This window comes from Maylandia zebra, linkage group LG3 (genome assembly GCF_041146795.1).
Source record: "Maylandia zebra isolate NMK-2024a linkage group LG3, Mzebra_GT3a, whole genome shotgun sequence".
Lineage (NCBI taxonomy): Eukaryota > Metazoa > Chordata > Actinopteri > Cichliformes > Cichlidae > Maylandia > Maylandia zebra.
The window spans coordinates 62,460,540-62,477,591 of record NC_135169.1 but is presented as its reverse complement, the minus strand read 5'-3'; the positions used below and the strand labels follow the sequence as shown (position 1 = coordinate 62,477,591).

At 41.7% G+C, this 17,052-nt stretch overlaps 2 protein-coding genes across 3 annotated transcripts in view; both read left to right on the top strand.

Annotated features, from left to right (window-relative positions):
• Positions 1–17,052, top strand: part of LOC112432493 (NACHT, LRR and PYD domains-containing protein 12-like) — a 773,783-nt gene that overhangs the window by 147,840 nt on the left and 608,891 nt on the right. Inside the window, exons 13-15 of one of the 2 annotated variants that reach the window (XM_076882533.1) lie at positions 1,325–1,501; positions 3,658–3,834; positions 10,566–10,742. The exons of the other annotated variant lie outside the window; for it this stretch is intronic. Of the exons in view, the coding sequence (XP_076738648.1) occupies positions 1,325–1,501; positions 3,658–3,834; positions 10,566–10,742 (531 nt within the window). The remainder of the gene's footprint in view (positions 1–1,324; positions 1,502–3,657; positions 3,835–10,565; positions 10,743–17,052) is intronic. 2 annotated transcript variants of the gene reach the window in all.
• The window catches only part of LOC143416887 (protein NLRC3-like), a 203,368-nt gene that overhangs the window by 17,013 nt on the left and 169,303 nt on the right, over positions 1–17,052 (top strand). The window lies entirely within an intron of this gene.

Sequence of the window (17,052 nt, the reverse complement as noted above, 5' to 3'; positions counted from 1 at the left end):
TGTGATAGTACTGTGATTCTACCTAAAGCCTGATTGATATTCAGATAAAATGGCATTTGTGTGTAAAAACTCCTTTAACTGCTCGCACACAAAAGCTTCAAGAACTCTGGCCAGCACAGATAGATTAGATATTGGTCTGTAATTAGTTAACACTGCTGGGTCACCCCCTTTTAATAGAGTAACAACAAAAGCTGATTTCCATACTGAGGGAATTTTATTCGTATTCAGTGTGAGGTTGAAAAGTGTTGTAAGATTCTCTGCCACAAAATCAGCTGCCAGTTTCAAGAAGCAAGGATCTAGTAAATCTGGCCCTGGAGATTTTCTAGGATCTAACAGTTGAAGAGCTTTACAGACCTCCTGCACAGAGAAAGGAACAAAGTTAAATGACTGACCAGTGTACACCGGAAGGTGTATGCCGGATTTTAAAGAGACTGGGTTCACAGAGTCAAACAAAGAGCTAGAAGATATAAAGTGCTTGTTAAAGCAATTCATCATCTCCTTCCTATCATAAACAGGAACAGAATCCTTAAAATATAGGTGGGTAGAGTGTGGGAGCTTTTACTCACTGAAAGAGACTTAATGATTTTCCAGAACTTCTGTGGATTATTTAAGTTCTCAGTGGTAACAGACAGATAACAGATAAAAACATGTTTGTCAATCGTTTTGTTTGGTTTCTGAGGAAAATGATTCAATAAGTTGCTGCTAATACACAACATTTCATCATATTTCCTCATAACCCTCTTTTGTCTGACCATTTGAATTTGCAATAAAGGATCCACCGAGTTTGGTGACAATAATGACAGTAGATGTGTGAAAGTGTTGGAAGCAAATTAGTGTGTGATGTTCTTTCCGTGTTGCACTCCATAGATGGTCCCTGAGCACTGGTCTCACAGCCAGCTGCTCATAGAGACCAGTGTTGTTAGTCCAGGTCAGAAGATGACTTGTTGGAATGAAAATGAGCTTGTAGTTTGTCTGCTTTAATAATGTGACTGGAAAAAGGTGTTGGACTTCAAATATGTCCATTTCTTTCACACTTCACCTTTAAAAGTGAAGCCTTGTGGTTCCTGGAAGGAAAAACACGACTTTTTCAAGTCTTTGTCCTGTTTTTATGAGAAATGTACGACTTTAATGTGAAACATTCAGAGTTTTTTCTCTTGTTGTGTTTGTTTGAAGCTGCTTCCTGTTGGCTTCAGCTGTTTGGAGTTTCCATTTTCTAAACTTCTACATTCTGAACCTTCTTCAGCTCTGAACAGATGATGAAACACTGAATGATTTCAAGCTCACACTTTGTCTAATAAACTTACATCTTTCATTCTTTACACAGATTGAGTTTCTGTGGTTTGTCAAAGATCAGCTGTGATTATCTGGCAGCAGCACTGAAGTCCAACCCCTCCCATCTGAGAGAGCTGGACCTGAGTGAGAACAACAACCTCAAGGATTCAGGAGTGAAGCATCTGTGCGGTTTTCTGGAGAGTCCAGGATGTGGACTTGAAACTCTGAGGTCAGTCAGCATGTTTTAGTTGAGCTGAGATGAATATGATGTGAAAGTTGTGCTGACACTAAACTGCAGACATCAGGCTGATATTATACTGATCCACACTGAGGATCTTCATGGTAAAGTCTGTTTTCTTCTTCTCTGGTTTAGTCCATTGACTGCAGCAGAACAATGTTCACATTTCAAACAGTGATACTCAACGTATGGCCCGCAGCCCACACGCGGCCTGCCCACCTTTCCTGATTCAGAGAGAGGGGACCCTGATTAACTGTGTAGTGTTCTTCCTCACAGTTCTAAGTATCAGACACAACAATGAATAATCCAGAGATGACTGTCTTTAGCAGGTCAAAGGTCACGGCACACAGCAGACAGTGGGAAATATTATAATTCTGATCATTTATCAGCACATATCCATATGTATAAAAACAAAGCTGACACTGTGAGACTTGATCAGAGGTGTGATCATCACAGCAGAGGCCTTTGTGTCAAAGTCACTGAGGATCAAACAGAAACACATGAAGCAGATTTTCCTGTTCTGGCTTTTTATAGCAGATAACCTTCAAAATATTCTGCAGTCCATCAAAGACTGAAGCAAACCATGAATCAACATGTGAACATGAGCTGATGCTGCTGAAGTGAAGCAAAGTTACAGAGGTTTGATTACAGACACAGCTGAGAGTTTGTAATCTGTCATCATTTTAAAAGGTTTACATTTCTTCAGTATTGAACAGCAGAAATGAGGCTTTGTTTTGGGAGGCCGACAGCAGTGAACACAACAGCAGACTGGTGCGTAATAAGCAGTGAATAATGCAGGAAACAGATTTTTGAAGGTAAACTGTTCTTGAAGTACACTGAGAGAGAGAGAGCTGTGCAGGAAGTAAACGTCAAAGTCAGGGAGAATTCATGACGATGTTCATCAAACGTAAAGCGTAGTTTGGATCTTCTTCTGCTGCTGGTTCACTCAGTTTTGGTTGGAGACAGATGAAACCTGCAGCTTCAGGATCTGTGAGCTGTCCACTTTCAGCCCCGACGGCGTGTCCGTGTACGTGCCGTCGAGTGAACGATCCACGCTCTGTGTTTCCATCTTTGTGTGTTTAGCTGCTCTCATTTACTGTTTTATCTGTTTGCTTGTTGTTGAAATACTTTTGGGAGCTTTAACCTGAGATTCTGGCAAAATACATTTATATTAAAAATCGATTCAGGATTGAATGAATCAACATCGCTTTATTCAAATTAAAACCATTTAAATAGGAAAATCCATTTTTTTACACCCGCCTCTAATGCTGGGTAATGTCAGCTGGTCCATGTGGAGCTGGCTGTGAGGCTCAGGGAGCGTCTACAAAGTGCAACACTGAAGGAACATCATCCATAAATATTGAGTAATAACTGGACTCTCATACAGCGAGACTCAAATGCCTTTAAACATCAGCTTATCCTGCTGATCCAAGTCCAACGCTGAGTTTGTAAAAACATGTTTGTCAATCATTTTGTTTGGTTTCTAAGGAAAATGTTTCAATAACTTGCTGCTAATACACAACATTTCATCATATTTCCTCATAAGCCTCTTTTGTCTGACCATTTGATCCCATTTGAATTTGCAATAAAGGATCCACAGAGTTTGGTGACAATAATGACAGTAGATGTTTGTGTGAAAGTGCTGGAAGCAAATGAGTGTGTGATGTTCTTTCAGTGTTGCACTTTGTAGACGCTCCCTGAGCACTGGTCTCACAGCCAGCTGCACATAGAGACCAGTGTTGTTAGTCCAGGTCAGAAGATGACTTGTTGGAATGAAAATGAGCTTGTAGTTTGTCTGCTTTAATAATGTGACTGGAAAAAGGTGTTGGACTTCAAATATGTCCATTTCTTTCACACTTCACCTTTAAAAGTGAAGCCTTGTGGTTCCTGGAAGGAAAAACACGACTTTTTCAAGTCTTTGTCCTGTTTTTATGAGAAATGTACGACTTTAATGTGAAACATTCAGAGTTTTTTCTCTTGTTGTGTTTGTTTGAAGCTGCTTCCTGTTGGCTTCAGCTGTTTGGAGTTTCCATTTTCTAAACTTCTACATTCTGAACCTTCTTCAGCTCTGAACAGATGATGAAACACTGAATGATTTCAAGCTCACACTTTGTCTAATAAACTTACATCTTTCATTTTTTACACAGATTGAGTCTTTGTGGTTTGTCAGAGATCAGCTGTGATTATCTGGCAGCAGCACTGAAGTCCAACCCCTCCCATCTGAGAGAGCTGGACCTGAGTAATAACTACAACCTGAAGGATTCAGGAGTGAAGCATCTGTGTGGTTTCCTGGAGAGTCCAGGATGTGGACTTGAAACTCTGAGGTCAGTCAGCATGTTTTAGTTATTCAATTCAATTTTTTAATTTTATTTATATGGCGCCAAATCACAACAAAAGTCGCCTCAAGGCGCTTCATAGGTACAGAGAAAAACCCAACAATCTCATGACCCCTTATGAGCAAGCACTTTGGCGACAGTGGGAAGGAAAAACTCCCTTTTAACAGGAAGAAACCTCCGGCAGAACCAGGCTCAGGGAGTGGTCATCTGCTGCGACCGGTTGGGGTGAGAGAAGGAAAACGGGATGAAAGACATGCTGTGGAAGAGAGACTGAGTTTAATAACAAGTATGATTCAATGCAGAGAGGTCTATTAATACATAGTGAGTGAAAAAGGTCACTGGAAAGGAAAAACTCAATGCATCATGGGAATCCCCGGCAGCCTACGTCTATTGCAGCATAACTAAGGGAGGATTCAGGGTCACCTGGTCCAGCCCTAACTATATGCTTTTGCAAAAAGGAAAGTTTGAAGCCTAATCTTGAAAGTAGAGATAGTGTCTGTCTCCCGAATCCAAACTGTAAGCTGGTTCCACATAAGAGGGGCCTAAAAACTGAAGGCTCTGCCTCCCATTCTACTTTTAAATACAATAGGAACAACAAGTAGGCCTGCAGTGCGAGAGTGAAGTGCTCTAATAGGGTGATATGGTACTACAAGGTCATTAAGATAAGATGGGGCCTGATTATTTAAGACCTTGTATGTGAGGAGCAGGATTTTGAATTCTGGATTTAACAGGAAGCCAATGAAGGGAAGCCAAAACAGGAGAAATCTGCTCTCTCTTTCTAGTCCCTGTCAGCACTCTTGCTGCAGCATTTTGGATTAGCTGAAGGCTTTTCAGTGAGTTTTTAGGACATCCTGATAACAATGAATTATAGTCGTCCAGCCTGGAAGTAATAAATGCATGAACTAGTTTTTCAGCATCACTCTGAGACAGGATATTTCTAATTTTAGAGATGTTGCGCAAATGGAAGAACGCAGTCTTACATATGTGTTTAATATGTGCATTGAAGGACATGTCCTGGTCAAAAATGAGTCCAAGGTTCCTCACAGTGTTACTGGAGGCCAAGGTAATGCCATCCAGAGTAAGAATCTGCTTAGAGACCATATTTCTAAGATTTTCAGGGCCGAGTACAATAACCTCAGTTTGATCTGAATTAAGAAGCAGAAAGTTAGCGGCCATCCAGGTATTTATGTCTTTAAGACATTCCTGCAGTTTAACTCATTGGTGTGTGTGTTATCTGGCTTCATGGACAGATAGAGCTGGGTGTCATCTGCATAGCAGTGAAAATTAATGCTATGTCTTCTAATGATACTACCTAAGGGAAGCATGTATAATGTAAACAGAATTGGTCCTAGCACTGAACCCTGTGGAACTCCATAACTGACCTTAGTGTGTGAAGAGGACTCTCCATTTACATGCACAAACTGGAGTCTATTAGATAGATATGATACAAACCACTGCAGTGCAGTACCTGTAGTACCTACGGCATGTTCTAATCGCTCTAAGAGGATATTATGGTCAACAGTATTGAACGCTGCACTGAGGTCTAGCAGGACAAGCACAGAGATGAGTCCACTGTCAGAGGCCACAAGACGATCATTTGTAACCTTCACTAAAGCTGTTTCTGTGCTGTGATGAGCTCTGAAACCTGACTGAAACTCTTCAAATAAACCATTCCTCTGCAGATGATCTGTTAGCTGTTTGACAACTACTCTTTCAAGGATTTTTGATATGAAAAGAAGGTTGGAGATTGGCCTATAATTAGCTAAGACTGCTGGGTCTAGAGATGCTTTTTGAGTAAAGGTTTAACTACAGCCAGCTTGAAGGCCTGTGGTACATAGCTGATTGTTAGAGATAAGTTGATCATATTTAAGATCGAAGAATTAATTAATGGCAGGACTTCTTTGAGCAGTTTTGTAGAAATGGGGTCTAAAAGACACATTGATTGTTTGGAGGAAGTAATTATTGAAGTTAACTCAGAAAGATCAATTGGAGAAAAAGAGTCTAACTTAACATCAAGGGTACTAAGAGTAGCTGTAGATAATATTACATCTGTGGGATGATTATTGGTAATTTTTTCTCTAATGATAAGAATTTTATTTGTGAAGAAGTTCATGAAGTCATTACTAGTTAATGTTAAAGGGATGGTTGGCTAAAAAGAGCTCTGACTTGTGTGCTGAGATGAATATGATGTGAAAGTTGTGCTGACACTAAACTGCAGACATCAGGCTGATATTATACTGATCCTCACTGGGGATCTTCATGGTAAAGTCTGTTTTCTTCTTCTCTGGTTTAGTCCATTGACTGCAGCAGAGCAATGTTCACATTTCAAACAGTGATACTCAACGTATGGCCCGCACGCAGCCTCCCCACCTTTCCTGATTCAGAGAGAGGGGACCCTGATTAACTGTGTAGTGTTCTTCCTCACAGTTCTAAGTATCAGACACAACAATGAATAATCCACAGATGACTGTCTTTAGCAGGTCAAAGGTCACGGCACATAGCAGACAGTCGGAAATATTATAATTCTGATCATTTATCAGCACTGTAACGGTGGCAAGGCAATGTGAAGGGGACCAAATGGAAAAAACAACCTCACGAGCCTTCAATTGTTTTCAAAGCTTTGGATATATTCCCACTTTTTTCTGGTAAAGAGGTTTTTTTTTTTTTTTTTTTTTTCCATGCTCACCAGCAACAAATCTAGAAATAACCACCCGAGCCTCTCAACAAACCCCTCCTTAAATAGATGCTGGTCATACTATCACCAATAAAATGTAAAAGGTCGTCCCACTCTGACACAGGCCAGCTACAAAAACCTATACAGTGAAACATTGCAGTTATTTTGACACACCTCACAAATATCTCATTACAAAACACCCCCCAGCTAAACAATATCCCAACTAACTAAATCAAATCAAACTGAAAATTTAACCCACATGCCCCCTCAGCTCTCATCAGGTGGTTCAACCCACTATCAGTGGGTGATTGGAAAACTTCTTTCAGGTGAACATCATTAGGCCATAATCATGTGTGCACTCCATGACTAAGGCCTTCAGGAAGGAGCTCAAAAGGGGAAAAGCCAGTTGAGGCTTGAGGCACCTCCCTATAAGCAAACAGCAAATAGGGAAGCCACTTGTCGCAGTCTTTGGCATTAGCCGAGATGAACTTCTTCAACATTGCTTTCAGAGTTTGATTGTATCTCTCCACCAAGCCATCTGTTTGGGGATGGTAATGGGTGGTCCGGATACTCCTAATACCTAAAAGCTTATAAACCTGCCTCAGGGTATGTGAAAGGAAGTTTGTTCCCTGATCAGTCAAAATCTCAGACGGAATACCCACTCGGGGAAAAAAGCTGCAAAAGGGCATAAGCTATCTGTTTAGCTGTAATATTCCTAAGGGGAAAAGCTTCTGGGTATCTGGTACTGTAATCACAAACCACCAATATATAGTGATTACCTGCCTGGGTTCGCTCTAGCGGCCCCGCTTTATCCATTGCAATACGACTAAATGGAACCTCAATAACAGGTAAAGGCTATAAAGGCAACTTTGGGACTTTTTTTATCCCCGGCCAGCTGACAGATTGAGCAAGACTGGCAAAACTCCTCAACATCTCTGTTCATACCTGGCCAAAAGAACCTGCTGGCTATTCGGTCCCTTCTTGTCTGCGTTCCCAGATGCCCCGCCCAAGGAATACTATGCCCCAGTCTCAAAACTTGCTCCCGCCGCTGCTGGGGGACTACTAACTTCCCTTTGTCATCCGTGCTGCCTTTGTAGTACAACACTTGTCCTTTCAGGTAATAACCCTCTTCTATCAACTGACCGGGCTGCACTTCTGCTGCCTGTTTTAAAAGGGCCTTCCAATGTCACATCCTGTTTCTGCAGATCTGAAAAGACTTCTTGGACAGTTTCTTTGCTACCTGGCACTGGCAGCTCAACAGTATTCTTAACTGTCCCTGCCATTTTCTCTATTCTTCTTTGTCTTTTGCTTTTCCTAGCTTTAATGGCAACTTCTGGCACCACCTCTGCAAAAAATGGCAATTCCAAGAAAATGTCAGATTGTTCGCTCTGGTCCTCCGCCCCATTTTGAGTCTCATACATGTGCTCACTAATCAGCTTCGGGACTGCACTGACACCACTCTCAACCTTTGGCACCTGCTCATTGATTTGTTCCTCCTCCTTCTGCTTTTGTCCCTGTGACCTTGTGACAATATTTAAAGGTTTACAAGTTTGTACCAGCTCCTGTAGAATAGGCACATCCTGACATAAAATTAAAGGATATGACAAGCTTTCCACCACCCCAACTGAGATAAGGTACTTCTGCCCAGAAACTTCAAGTTAAACTACTGTTACTGGGTAGGCCTTACAATCACCATGCACACATGAAATATTAAGGACAGGCTTATCCAGAGGCAACTCTTGCTGGACTAGTGTTGGATGTATCAATGTTTGCACATTACCAGTGTCCAGAAGGGCTTGGGCTTTCCTACCATGTATTTTCGCAGTGGTGGTTTGCTGCTTCCCTTCCCAAACTTCATTCTCACAGGGCCTTGGAAGGGTACACACATATGCTGGCCTAGCCTTTCTGACAGGACATTCTGGCTTAATGTGACCCCCCCCCCCCCCCCCATAGAAACAAACAGGTTTGGTCGTTAACTTTGTTTTTACAAACCTATCCCCCGACTTCAAAGGCTCTAACTCCTTAGGACCACCCCCAACCCCAGATGACTTACCATGTGGAGTGAAAGATTTGGCCGAAGCCCCAAATCAAAAGCTTCTAGCTCCTCGCCTTACTGCTTGAAATGTTTCCACCAGCTGAGCAGCTTCCTGCGCTGACTTTGGACCCCTTTCTTTTACCCTCACCTGGAGTTCTTGAGTCAACGAGCGATAAAACTGTTCAAGGATTATGGTGTCTCCAACCTTCTCCTTGGTTTTCTTTTCTGGTTGGATCCATTTGCCATACAGGTCTTTCAGACGATTATAAAACTCTTTCGGACTTTCGTCGGGCCGGATGTCAGGGTCTCGGAACCGCTGTCGGTACACCTCTTCATTAATGTCATACTTTGAAAAAATTGCTTCCTTAACCTCTTGGTAATCCCTAGTGTCCTCTGCTGCCATGGTCACATAAGCTGCTCGAGCTCTTCCTGACAGGTATGGAACCAGCCTCACCAACCTCTCTACTTCAGGCCACTGATACGCCATCGCCAGCCTCTCAAAGGTTATCAAGTACTGCTTAATGTCATCGCCCACCTCCAGTTTTGGTATCATTGCTTTCCCCCAGCTCCGACCTTCTTGGTCTCTCAGAACATTCGGCGGGATCACCATTTCTTCTCTCAATTGCTCCTGGGGCCGAGACTGCTCCTGGGGCTGGCCTGCTGCACTTTGTTGCTGCTCTAACTCATCTCAAATGTTATTCATTTGGATCTGCATCTGGCGCCATCTTTGATCTTGCTTTATTGATTCTTTCTCCCACCTGTCACTCATGTCCCGCTAGAAGCGTACACACTGTTGTAGCAGGCCCGCAATAGAATCCAAATCTGTAGCTGCTTCTGGTACAGAGGTTTTTTTTCATGCTCACCAGAAACACATCTAGAAATAACCACCCGAGCCTCTCAAGAAACCCCTCCTTAAATAGATGCTGGTCATACCATTACCACGTCTGGAAGTCCAGCAGTTCATCTAAACAAAAGGCACTTAGAGTAAAACTGACATAGATACGTTTATCCTACCATAAAACAATAAGAGAAGGTATGCCCTCTCCCATGCTCCCAGGATGTGGGTGTGAATACCAGAACACTCTGGAATGCACACAAAGTCTTTGCAGACTGTTAAGGATCACACATCATATCACTACACAATCGATTATACACCTCCAAGCATATATGGTTAAATATTTCTTAATACAAATGACAATAATAAAATCTAAACCCATCAAAAACCATGAATCAACATGTGAACATGAGCTGATGCTGCTGAAGTGAAGCAAAGTTACAGAGGTCTGATTACAGACACAGCTGAGAGTTTGTAATCTGTCATCATTTTAAAAGGTTTAAATTTCTTCATTATTGAACAGCAGAAATGAGGCTTTGTTTTCGGAGGCCGACAGCAGTGAACACAACAGCAGACTGGTGCGTAATAAGCAGTGAATAATGCAGGAAACAGATTTTTGAAGGTTAACTGTTCTTCAAGTACACTGAGAGAGGGAGAGCTGTGCAGGAAGTAAACGTCAAAGTCAGAGAGAATTCATGACGATGTTCATCAAACGTAAAGCGTAGTTTGGATCTTCTTCTGCTGCTGGTTCACTCAGTTTTGGTTGGAGACAGATGAAACCTGCAGCTTCAGGATCTGTGAGCTGTCCACTTTCAGCCCCGACGGCGTGTCCGTGTACGTGCCGTCGAGTGAACGATCCACGCTCTGTGTTTCCATCTTTGTGTGTTTAGCTGCTCTCATTTACTGTTTTATCTGTTTGGTTGTTGTTGAAATACTTTTGGGAGCTTTAACCTGAGATTCTGGCAAAATACATTTATATTAAAAATCGATTCAGGATTGAATGAATCAACATCGCTTTATTCAAATTAAAACCATTTAAATAGGAAAATCCATTTTTTTTACACCCGCCTCTAATGCTGGGTAATGTCAGCTGGTCCATGTGCAGCTGGCTGTGATTGAATGATTTCAAGCTCACACTTTGTCTAATAAACTTACATCTTTCATTCTTTATACAGATTGAGTGTCTGTGGTTTGTCAGAGATCAGCTGTGATTATCTGGCAGCAACGCTGAAGTCCAACCCCTCCCATCTGAGAGAGCTGGACCTGAGCATCAACAACAACCTGCAGGATTCAGGAGTGAAGCATCTGTGTGGTTTCCTGGAGAGTCCAGGATGTGGACTTGAAACTCTGAGGTCAGTCAGCATGTTTTAGTTGTGCTGAGATGAATATGATGTGAAAGTTGTGCTGACACTAAACTGCAGACATCAGGCTGATATTATACTGATCCACACTGAGGATCTTCATGGTGAAGTCTGTTTTCTTCTTCTCTGGTTTAGTCCATTGACTGCAGCAGAACAATGTTCACATTTCAAACATTCAAAGAAGAAGAAAAATCCTCCACTGGATAATTCACTGTGAAACTCTCAAACTCTTCATTCCACCTTAAAGTCTGTCTGACACTGAAATCCAAAGCCAAATGTGCGTTTGCTTTACAGACAGCAGTCCAACACAAACATACACACATCATCCAAAACACAGTCCAACATCCAAATCTCCTCCACTGCCAGCATGAATGATGGGAAAGAGAAGGAGGAACACTCTGACATTCAGGGTTAGAATGAGTTTCATGAAGCAGACTGTGAAGATCAAAGCTGCATTAGAAAGCTTACATGAATGAATGAGTGGACAGAAGTGGACAGAGATCATCTGAAGCACTTCAAAGGCTGTAAATCAGCACATTTCTCTTTATTCTTTATCAACTCTGTTAGTTTCTCTCAGTTTTCTGTGGAATGAAGCTAACAGCAGGCTAATAAGATGCTGACCAATAGGTTTCTATTAAAGGTTGTAATTTGTATATGAAAAAGTGCTTTGGCTCAGCAGGGATCAGCTTACAGGTAGAATACAGCTGCTGGATGGGATTAGCATGTCATAGCTATCTACCAAACTGCTAACTGGGGGATTTCAGGCCATCTATGGATCATTTTTGCTAACTGTTTATTCAGCTTAGGCTCACAGGGCTGCAGCCTGTGCCCTAGCTGTCATAGGGCAAGAGGCGTGGTCCACCTGCACAGGTGAGCAGTCCATCACAGGGCCAACAGAGAGAGAGAAGCACTCTCTCACATCCACACCTACAGCCAATTTAGAAGCAGCATTTCATTGGACTGTGGGAGAACATCCAACCTCCACAGAAAGGCCAACAAGCTTCAACCTACAACCTTCTTGCTTTAAGGCACTAGTGCTAACCACTTTTCCCCATTTCAGCCCAAATCCTGCATCTTCCTGTTTCTGACTCCAGGCCAGCTCCACTAACACTTTCTCATCAGACACTGCCACCTCGTGGAGGAAGTCTTAGTTCCATTTGAAGCTCCATCTTTCATTCTTTATACAGATTGTGGAGCTGTGGTTTGTCAAAGATCAGCTGTGATTATCTGGCAGCAGCACTGAAGTCCAACCCCTCCCATCTGAGAGACCTGGTCCTTTTGGGAAACAACCTGAAGGATCCAGATGTGAAGCAGCTGTCTGATCTTCAGCAGAGTCCAGACTACAGACTGGAGACTCTACTGTAAGTAGAGTGATGGAGTGAGTGGGTGGTGCTGTCAGCAGTATTGTACTAAACACAGTCAGTATGAAACAAAGATCCAGTGTTTCCTGTAAAGCTGCAGCTTCTCAGTGAAGCTGTGAGAGGAGAATGGTGACAGGCTTCAGGATTGGACACAAACACTTCCTGTTTCTGACCTTTATGGTCACCATAGTAACAACTGACACGCTCTGATCAAACGCTGTCAACAGCCAATCAGTTCTCTGAACAGAGCAGCACACAGACCAATGACTGCATTCATTTCCAAGTTTAAAGCAGTGAAGAACACAGTCTGTAGGTGAGGAAGAATTTAGTGAGAGCAGATGTTTGGATGGAATTCCTCCAGTTAACAGCTGGAACCGTCCATCTGGATTGTTGGGCTTGTTGTTGGGGTTCCTACAGAGCTCAGAGTGGACACACCAAGGTTCTTCTAATGAATGAAAGTCCAAACTCAAACTAGGAGGGAAAAACATTTTCATCAACTTCAATAAAAATCCAAAGATTAGAAAAAGTGAAGCAACAATGAGTCCTAGTACAGTCCCAGCACTGAAGTCCCTGCTGCTCTTTATACTGGATGTGCTGCATCACTGACTGACAGCTGATGAAGAGTCTCTGGAAACACTCGTTTATCTCCTCTGCTCTTCCTTCTTCTCTCTGCAGGTGGAGCTGATGATGGTAAACAGGACGGTGTGTGTGCTGAGAGAGGAGGAGCTGTGTCCTGATGATCCAGAGAGGTTGAAGCAGCAGCAGCTTGTGTGTAGAGACGCTCTGACTGGGCCATGTTACTGGGAGGTGGAGAGGAGAGCTTCATCCAGCAGTGACTGACAGAGGAATGAGAAGAAGTGCAGATGACTGTCAGTGCTGCAGAGTGAACTGCTCTGAGAACAGCTCCACTGTCAGACACAATGTAGAGTCCAGCATCATCCCTGTGTGTCCCTCTGGATCTGACAGAGGATCATCAGTGTATCTGGACTGCTCTGCTGCTGCTCTGTCCTTCTACAGTCTCTGCACAGTCTCTGTCTGACTCTGGCTTCAGACCCTCCTGGATCAAACTCACCTGGAAAGACTTTCAAACATCACTCAATAGATTTGAATACAGAATATATTTGATATATACTGTAGATGTACTGTAGAGTTGCAGTTTGTCACTTGTAAATACAGTCTGTGAGCAGCTATGAGCTGAAAGATCTTTCTAGAAACACGAAATGTTTTCACTCTTCTGTTGCTTTTTCATATATTTCCACAACATTAATATTGATCCCACCTGTCTCACCTGTTTCATGCTTTTATACATAATAACAGGACACGTGTGATCTGAGCGCTGCTGTGGTTGCTGTGCTGCACGTCTTCATTTAGATAACAGAGACATCTAGTGGTTCAGAGGGAGAACTGAAGGAGGTGGAGCTGTGTTTTAGCATGGAAAACTTTTTATCTTTTAGGCGCAGATACAAATATGACAAGTATCAGTGTAAGATACAAAAGGTCACATCAGTCAGCAGAGGGAACAGTGATCACACAGCAATGTAAGAATAGAAACATAACAGTGAATCTGGACATGTATACAGATGGAAGCAAACAAACAGGATGTAACACTACATTAAAGCCACAAATGGGAAGAAAACAAAGCCAAAGGAAAATATATTTGATCTCAGGAATCCAAATCAGATGCTTTAGAGCAGGGGTCGGCAACCCTGGGCACGCGTGTCACAGCTGCCACGTGAAGGGTTAACTGATGGCACGACCATAGCTGGACTGGCCATCGGGCATACTGATGGTGATTTTTCATTTTTATGGGCTGATGATGTTTTTTTTTATTTTTTTGTAATGGCATGAACAATGGAAGGTGGTGGATTGGCCGGATGCTGGTCGATGTGTAAAAATAAGTCAGTTGTTTGGTGGTGGCTATGGCGGAGCTTCCACAGAGGCAGCAGGTGGATGAGGGAAAGAGGAGGCAGGACGAACAGAGACCCGAGGCGGCCGCCGGTCCGAGTGTCAGGTGAACTGAACTTCAGGTAAGAAGTTATGACCTGCAGTCTATCTGGGTCAGATATAAACCAAGTTTAGGTGGAGTTTATTTTCGTTGTGCTGACTTTTTACAGTCCGTTACAATAACTCGTACTGCGTACTAGCTAGCATGACGGAGTTTCTATACAGCTGGGTGGTGCTATGATGTTACTGATAGTGAACTTTACAGTGGCTTGCAAAAGTATTCGGCCCCTTGAACTTTCCCACATTTTTTCACATTACAGCCACAAACATGAATCAATGTTATTGGAATTCCACGTGAAAGACCAACACAAAGTGGTGAACACGTGAGAAGTGGAACGAAAATCATACATGATTCCAAACATTTTTTACAAATAAATAACTGCAAAGTTGGGTGTGCGTAATTATTCTGTCATGGAAAAACACACTGCCATCAACTTCTGTTTTGTTATTGTCAAAATCACTGTAATATAATCACTGTACCTTTATATACATGCGACTTATATTAATGCTGCTGCCCTCTTGTGGCTAAAGTGTAATTATGTTCTTGTTATTAGGGAAAACAATTGAGAGTAACATGAAAAATGAGACAGCACTTTGGCTTTAGCTTAAGAAATCCTCATTTTTATGTCATTAGTTATAGTTGCATGTATTCATTATTATAATTTAACCTTTAATATTGATGTCTTAAATTTATTTTGAGTAAATTAGCAATTTTATGGTATTTTATGGTTGTATTAAATAAAGACATCACTAATCAATTAATTATTTCAGTAATTAATTTAAAAATCTACATAATCAATTAAAGAAATATATTAATAATGAATTATCCATTAATTTCATTTAAAATGTTTCATTATTTGTGTATATACAATTCAAATTAGTTAATTACATATTTAATCAATTATTGGTTTGTTTTCTATTTTAATTATTTTACTGACACATTTAATGAATTATTTAATGATGTATTTATTTAATTCACGTTGCTACTCCTGGCCCTGCATCGCTGTTCATAAATACATTTTATTTGTCAGCTTCACCCATCAAAGTCAGGGGGCGGGGTTAATGCTGATCAAGTCAAAACCATTGCTTTGGTCTGGTGGGCGTTCTTTTAGTGGGCTTTTCTGTCACGGCCTGCGTGGCAGACTATGATGAGGGGAAGGACGACCCAAATGCTGGACTCTTTGATGAGGTCAGTGCATTTATTTACAGTGATGCTAAATAATCCAAACAACAATAAATCCCCCAAAAACAACAAAAACAATCCCCCCAAAAAATGTAGTATTTTGGTCTAAACAACCCAAAATGTGATGTCCACATATGTGGACGCCCGGTCCTAGGAGGTTAAATATCTGCTCACTTTGTCAAAATGAACCTAATCATCTCTGATGAGTTCAGTGATGTCTGCCAGCTCACCTTGCAAGTGGTCGAGCTTATACCGCCGACAACGCGGCCACAACTTGTAAACCCCCTGCTGACTATCACCTCTGGAGTTATTTGTTTATGTTAGTTTCAACTGTTCCTGCAAAAAGTAAGCACGTGTTACTGATAAAAAGTCCAATAGAAGCAAAGTCTAAACTTTGAAAACAAAAAACAGAAACCTGTCTGATTAAGATCTGATCTTTGGGGGGGTTTCAATAAGCAGTGTGACCCGTGTATATGCATCAAGGGTGGTTTTGATTATCGATTTATCGATTAAAATCGATTCTCGCTTGGATAACGTCATATCGATTCATTAAAACCCTGAATCGATTTTTAATATAAATTTTATTTTGGCCAAAACGCCAGAATCTCAGGTTAAACCTCCCAAAGTTTCAACAACCACCAAACAGCTAAAACAGTAAATGAGAGCAGGAACACGGATTCTGCACAAAGACGTAAACACAAAGCGCGGAGCCGCCGACGCATCAGAATCAGTGAGATGTGACTTTCTCACCTGACTGCACGGACACGAGCTGAAAGCCGACAGCTCGCTGATTCTGATGTTTCGGCGGCTCCGCGCTTTGTGTTTACGCCCTTTTTGCGCTGATTCTGAAGCTGCAGGTTTGATCTCTCTCCAAACAATATTGAGTAAACCAGCAGCAAAAGAAGCTCCAAACTACGCTTCACATAAACATCGTCATGAATTCCCTCTGATTGTTTTGCTGCCACCAGGATAAAATCACACTTCATGCACAGCTCTCTCTCTCTCTCTCTCTCTCTCTCTCTCTCTCTCTCTCTCTCTCTCTCTGTACTTCAAGAACAGTTTCCTGTTTTCTGCATTATTCGCTTGCTTGTTACGCACAAGTCTACCGTTCTTACAGCCTGTCGGCCGCTGTTTTTTTTCTTTTACTTACTTCTGAAAACAAAGCCTCATTTCTGCCGTTCAATACTGAACAAATTTAAACTTTTTAAAATGATGCAAAATTGCAAAATGCTCAGCTGTGTCTGTAATCAAACCTCTGTAACTTTGCTCTGCTTCACGTCAGCAGCATCAGGTAATGTTCATATGTTCATTAATGGTTTTCTTTTGTTTTTGATGTACTGCAGAATATTTGTATAAAATCCCAGACCAGGAAAACCTTCATGTTTTTCTGTTTGATCCTCAGCTACTTTGACACAAAGGCATCTGCTGTGACGCTCACACCTTTGATAAAGTCTCGCAAGTGTCAGATTTCTTTTTATAGGTATAAAAATATAGAAATGTACTGATGCATGACCTGAATTATAATATTTCTGACTGTCTGAGGCAAAATTTCCCCGATTCAAATTGAATGAAATTGAATCAAATCGATTCTAGACATGAGTGACGATGCCAGCCCTAATATGCATGTTTTAATAAAAGAGATAATGTTGGTGTTTCAGTCATGTAGTAACTGTTAGCTTTAACTGTACAAGGCTTGTTAGACATAATGAAACACATCGTACAGATTTCTGGATGTTAGACTATAATTTTTATT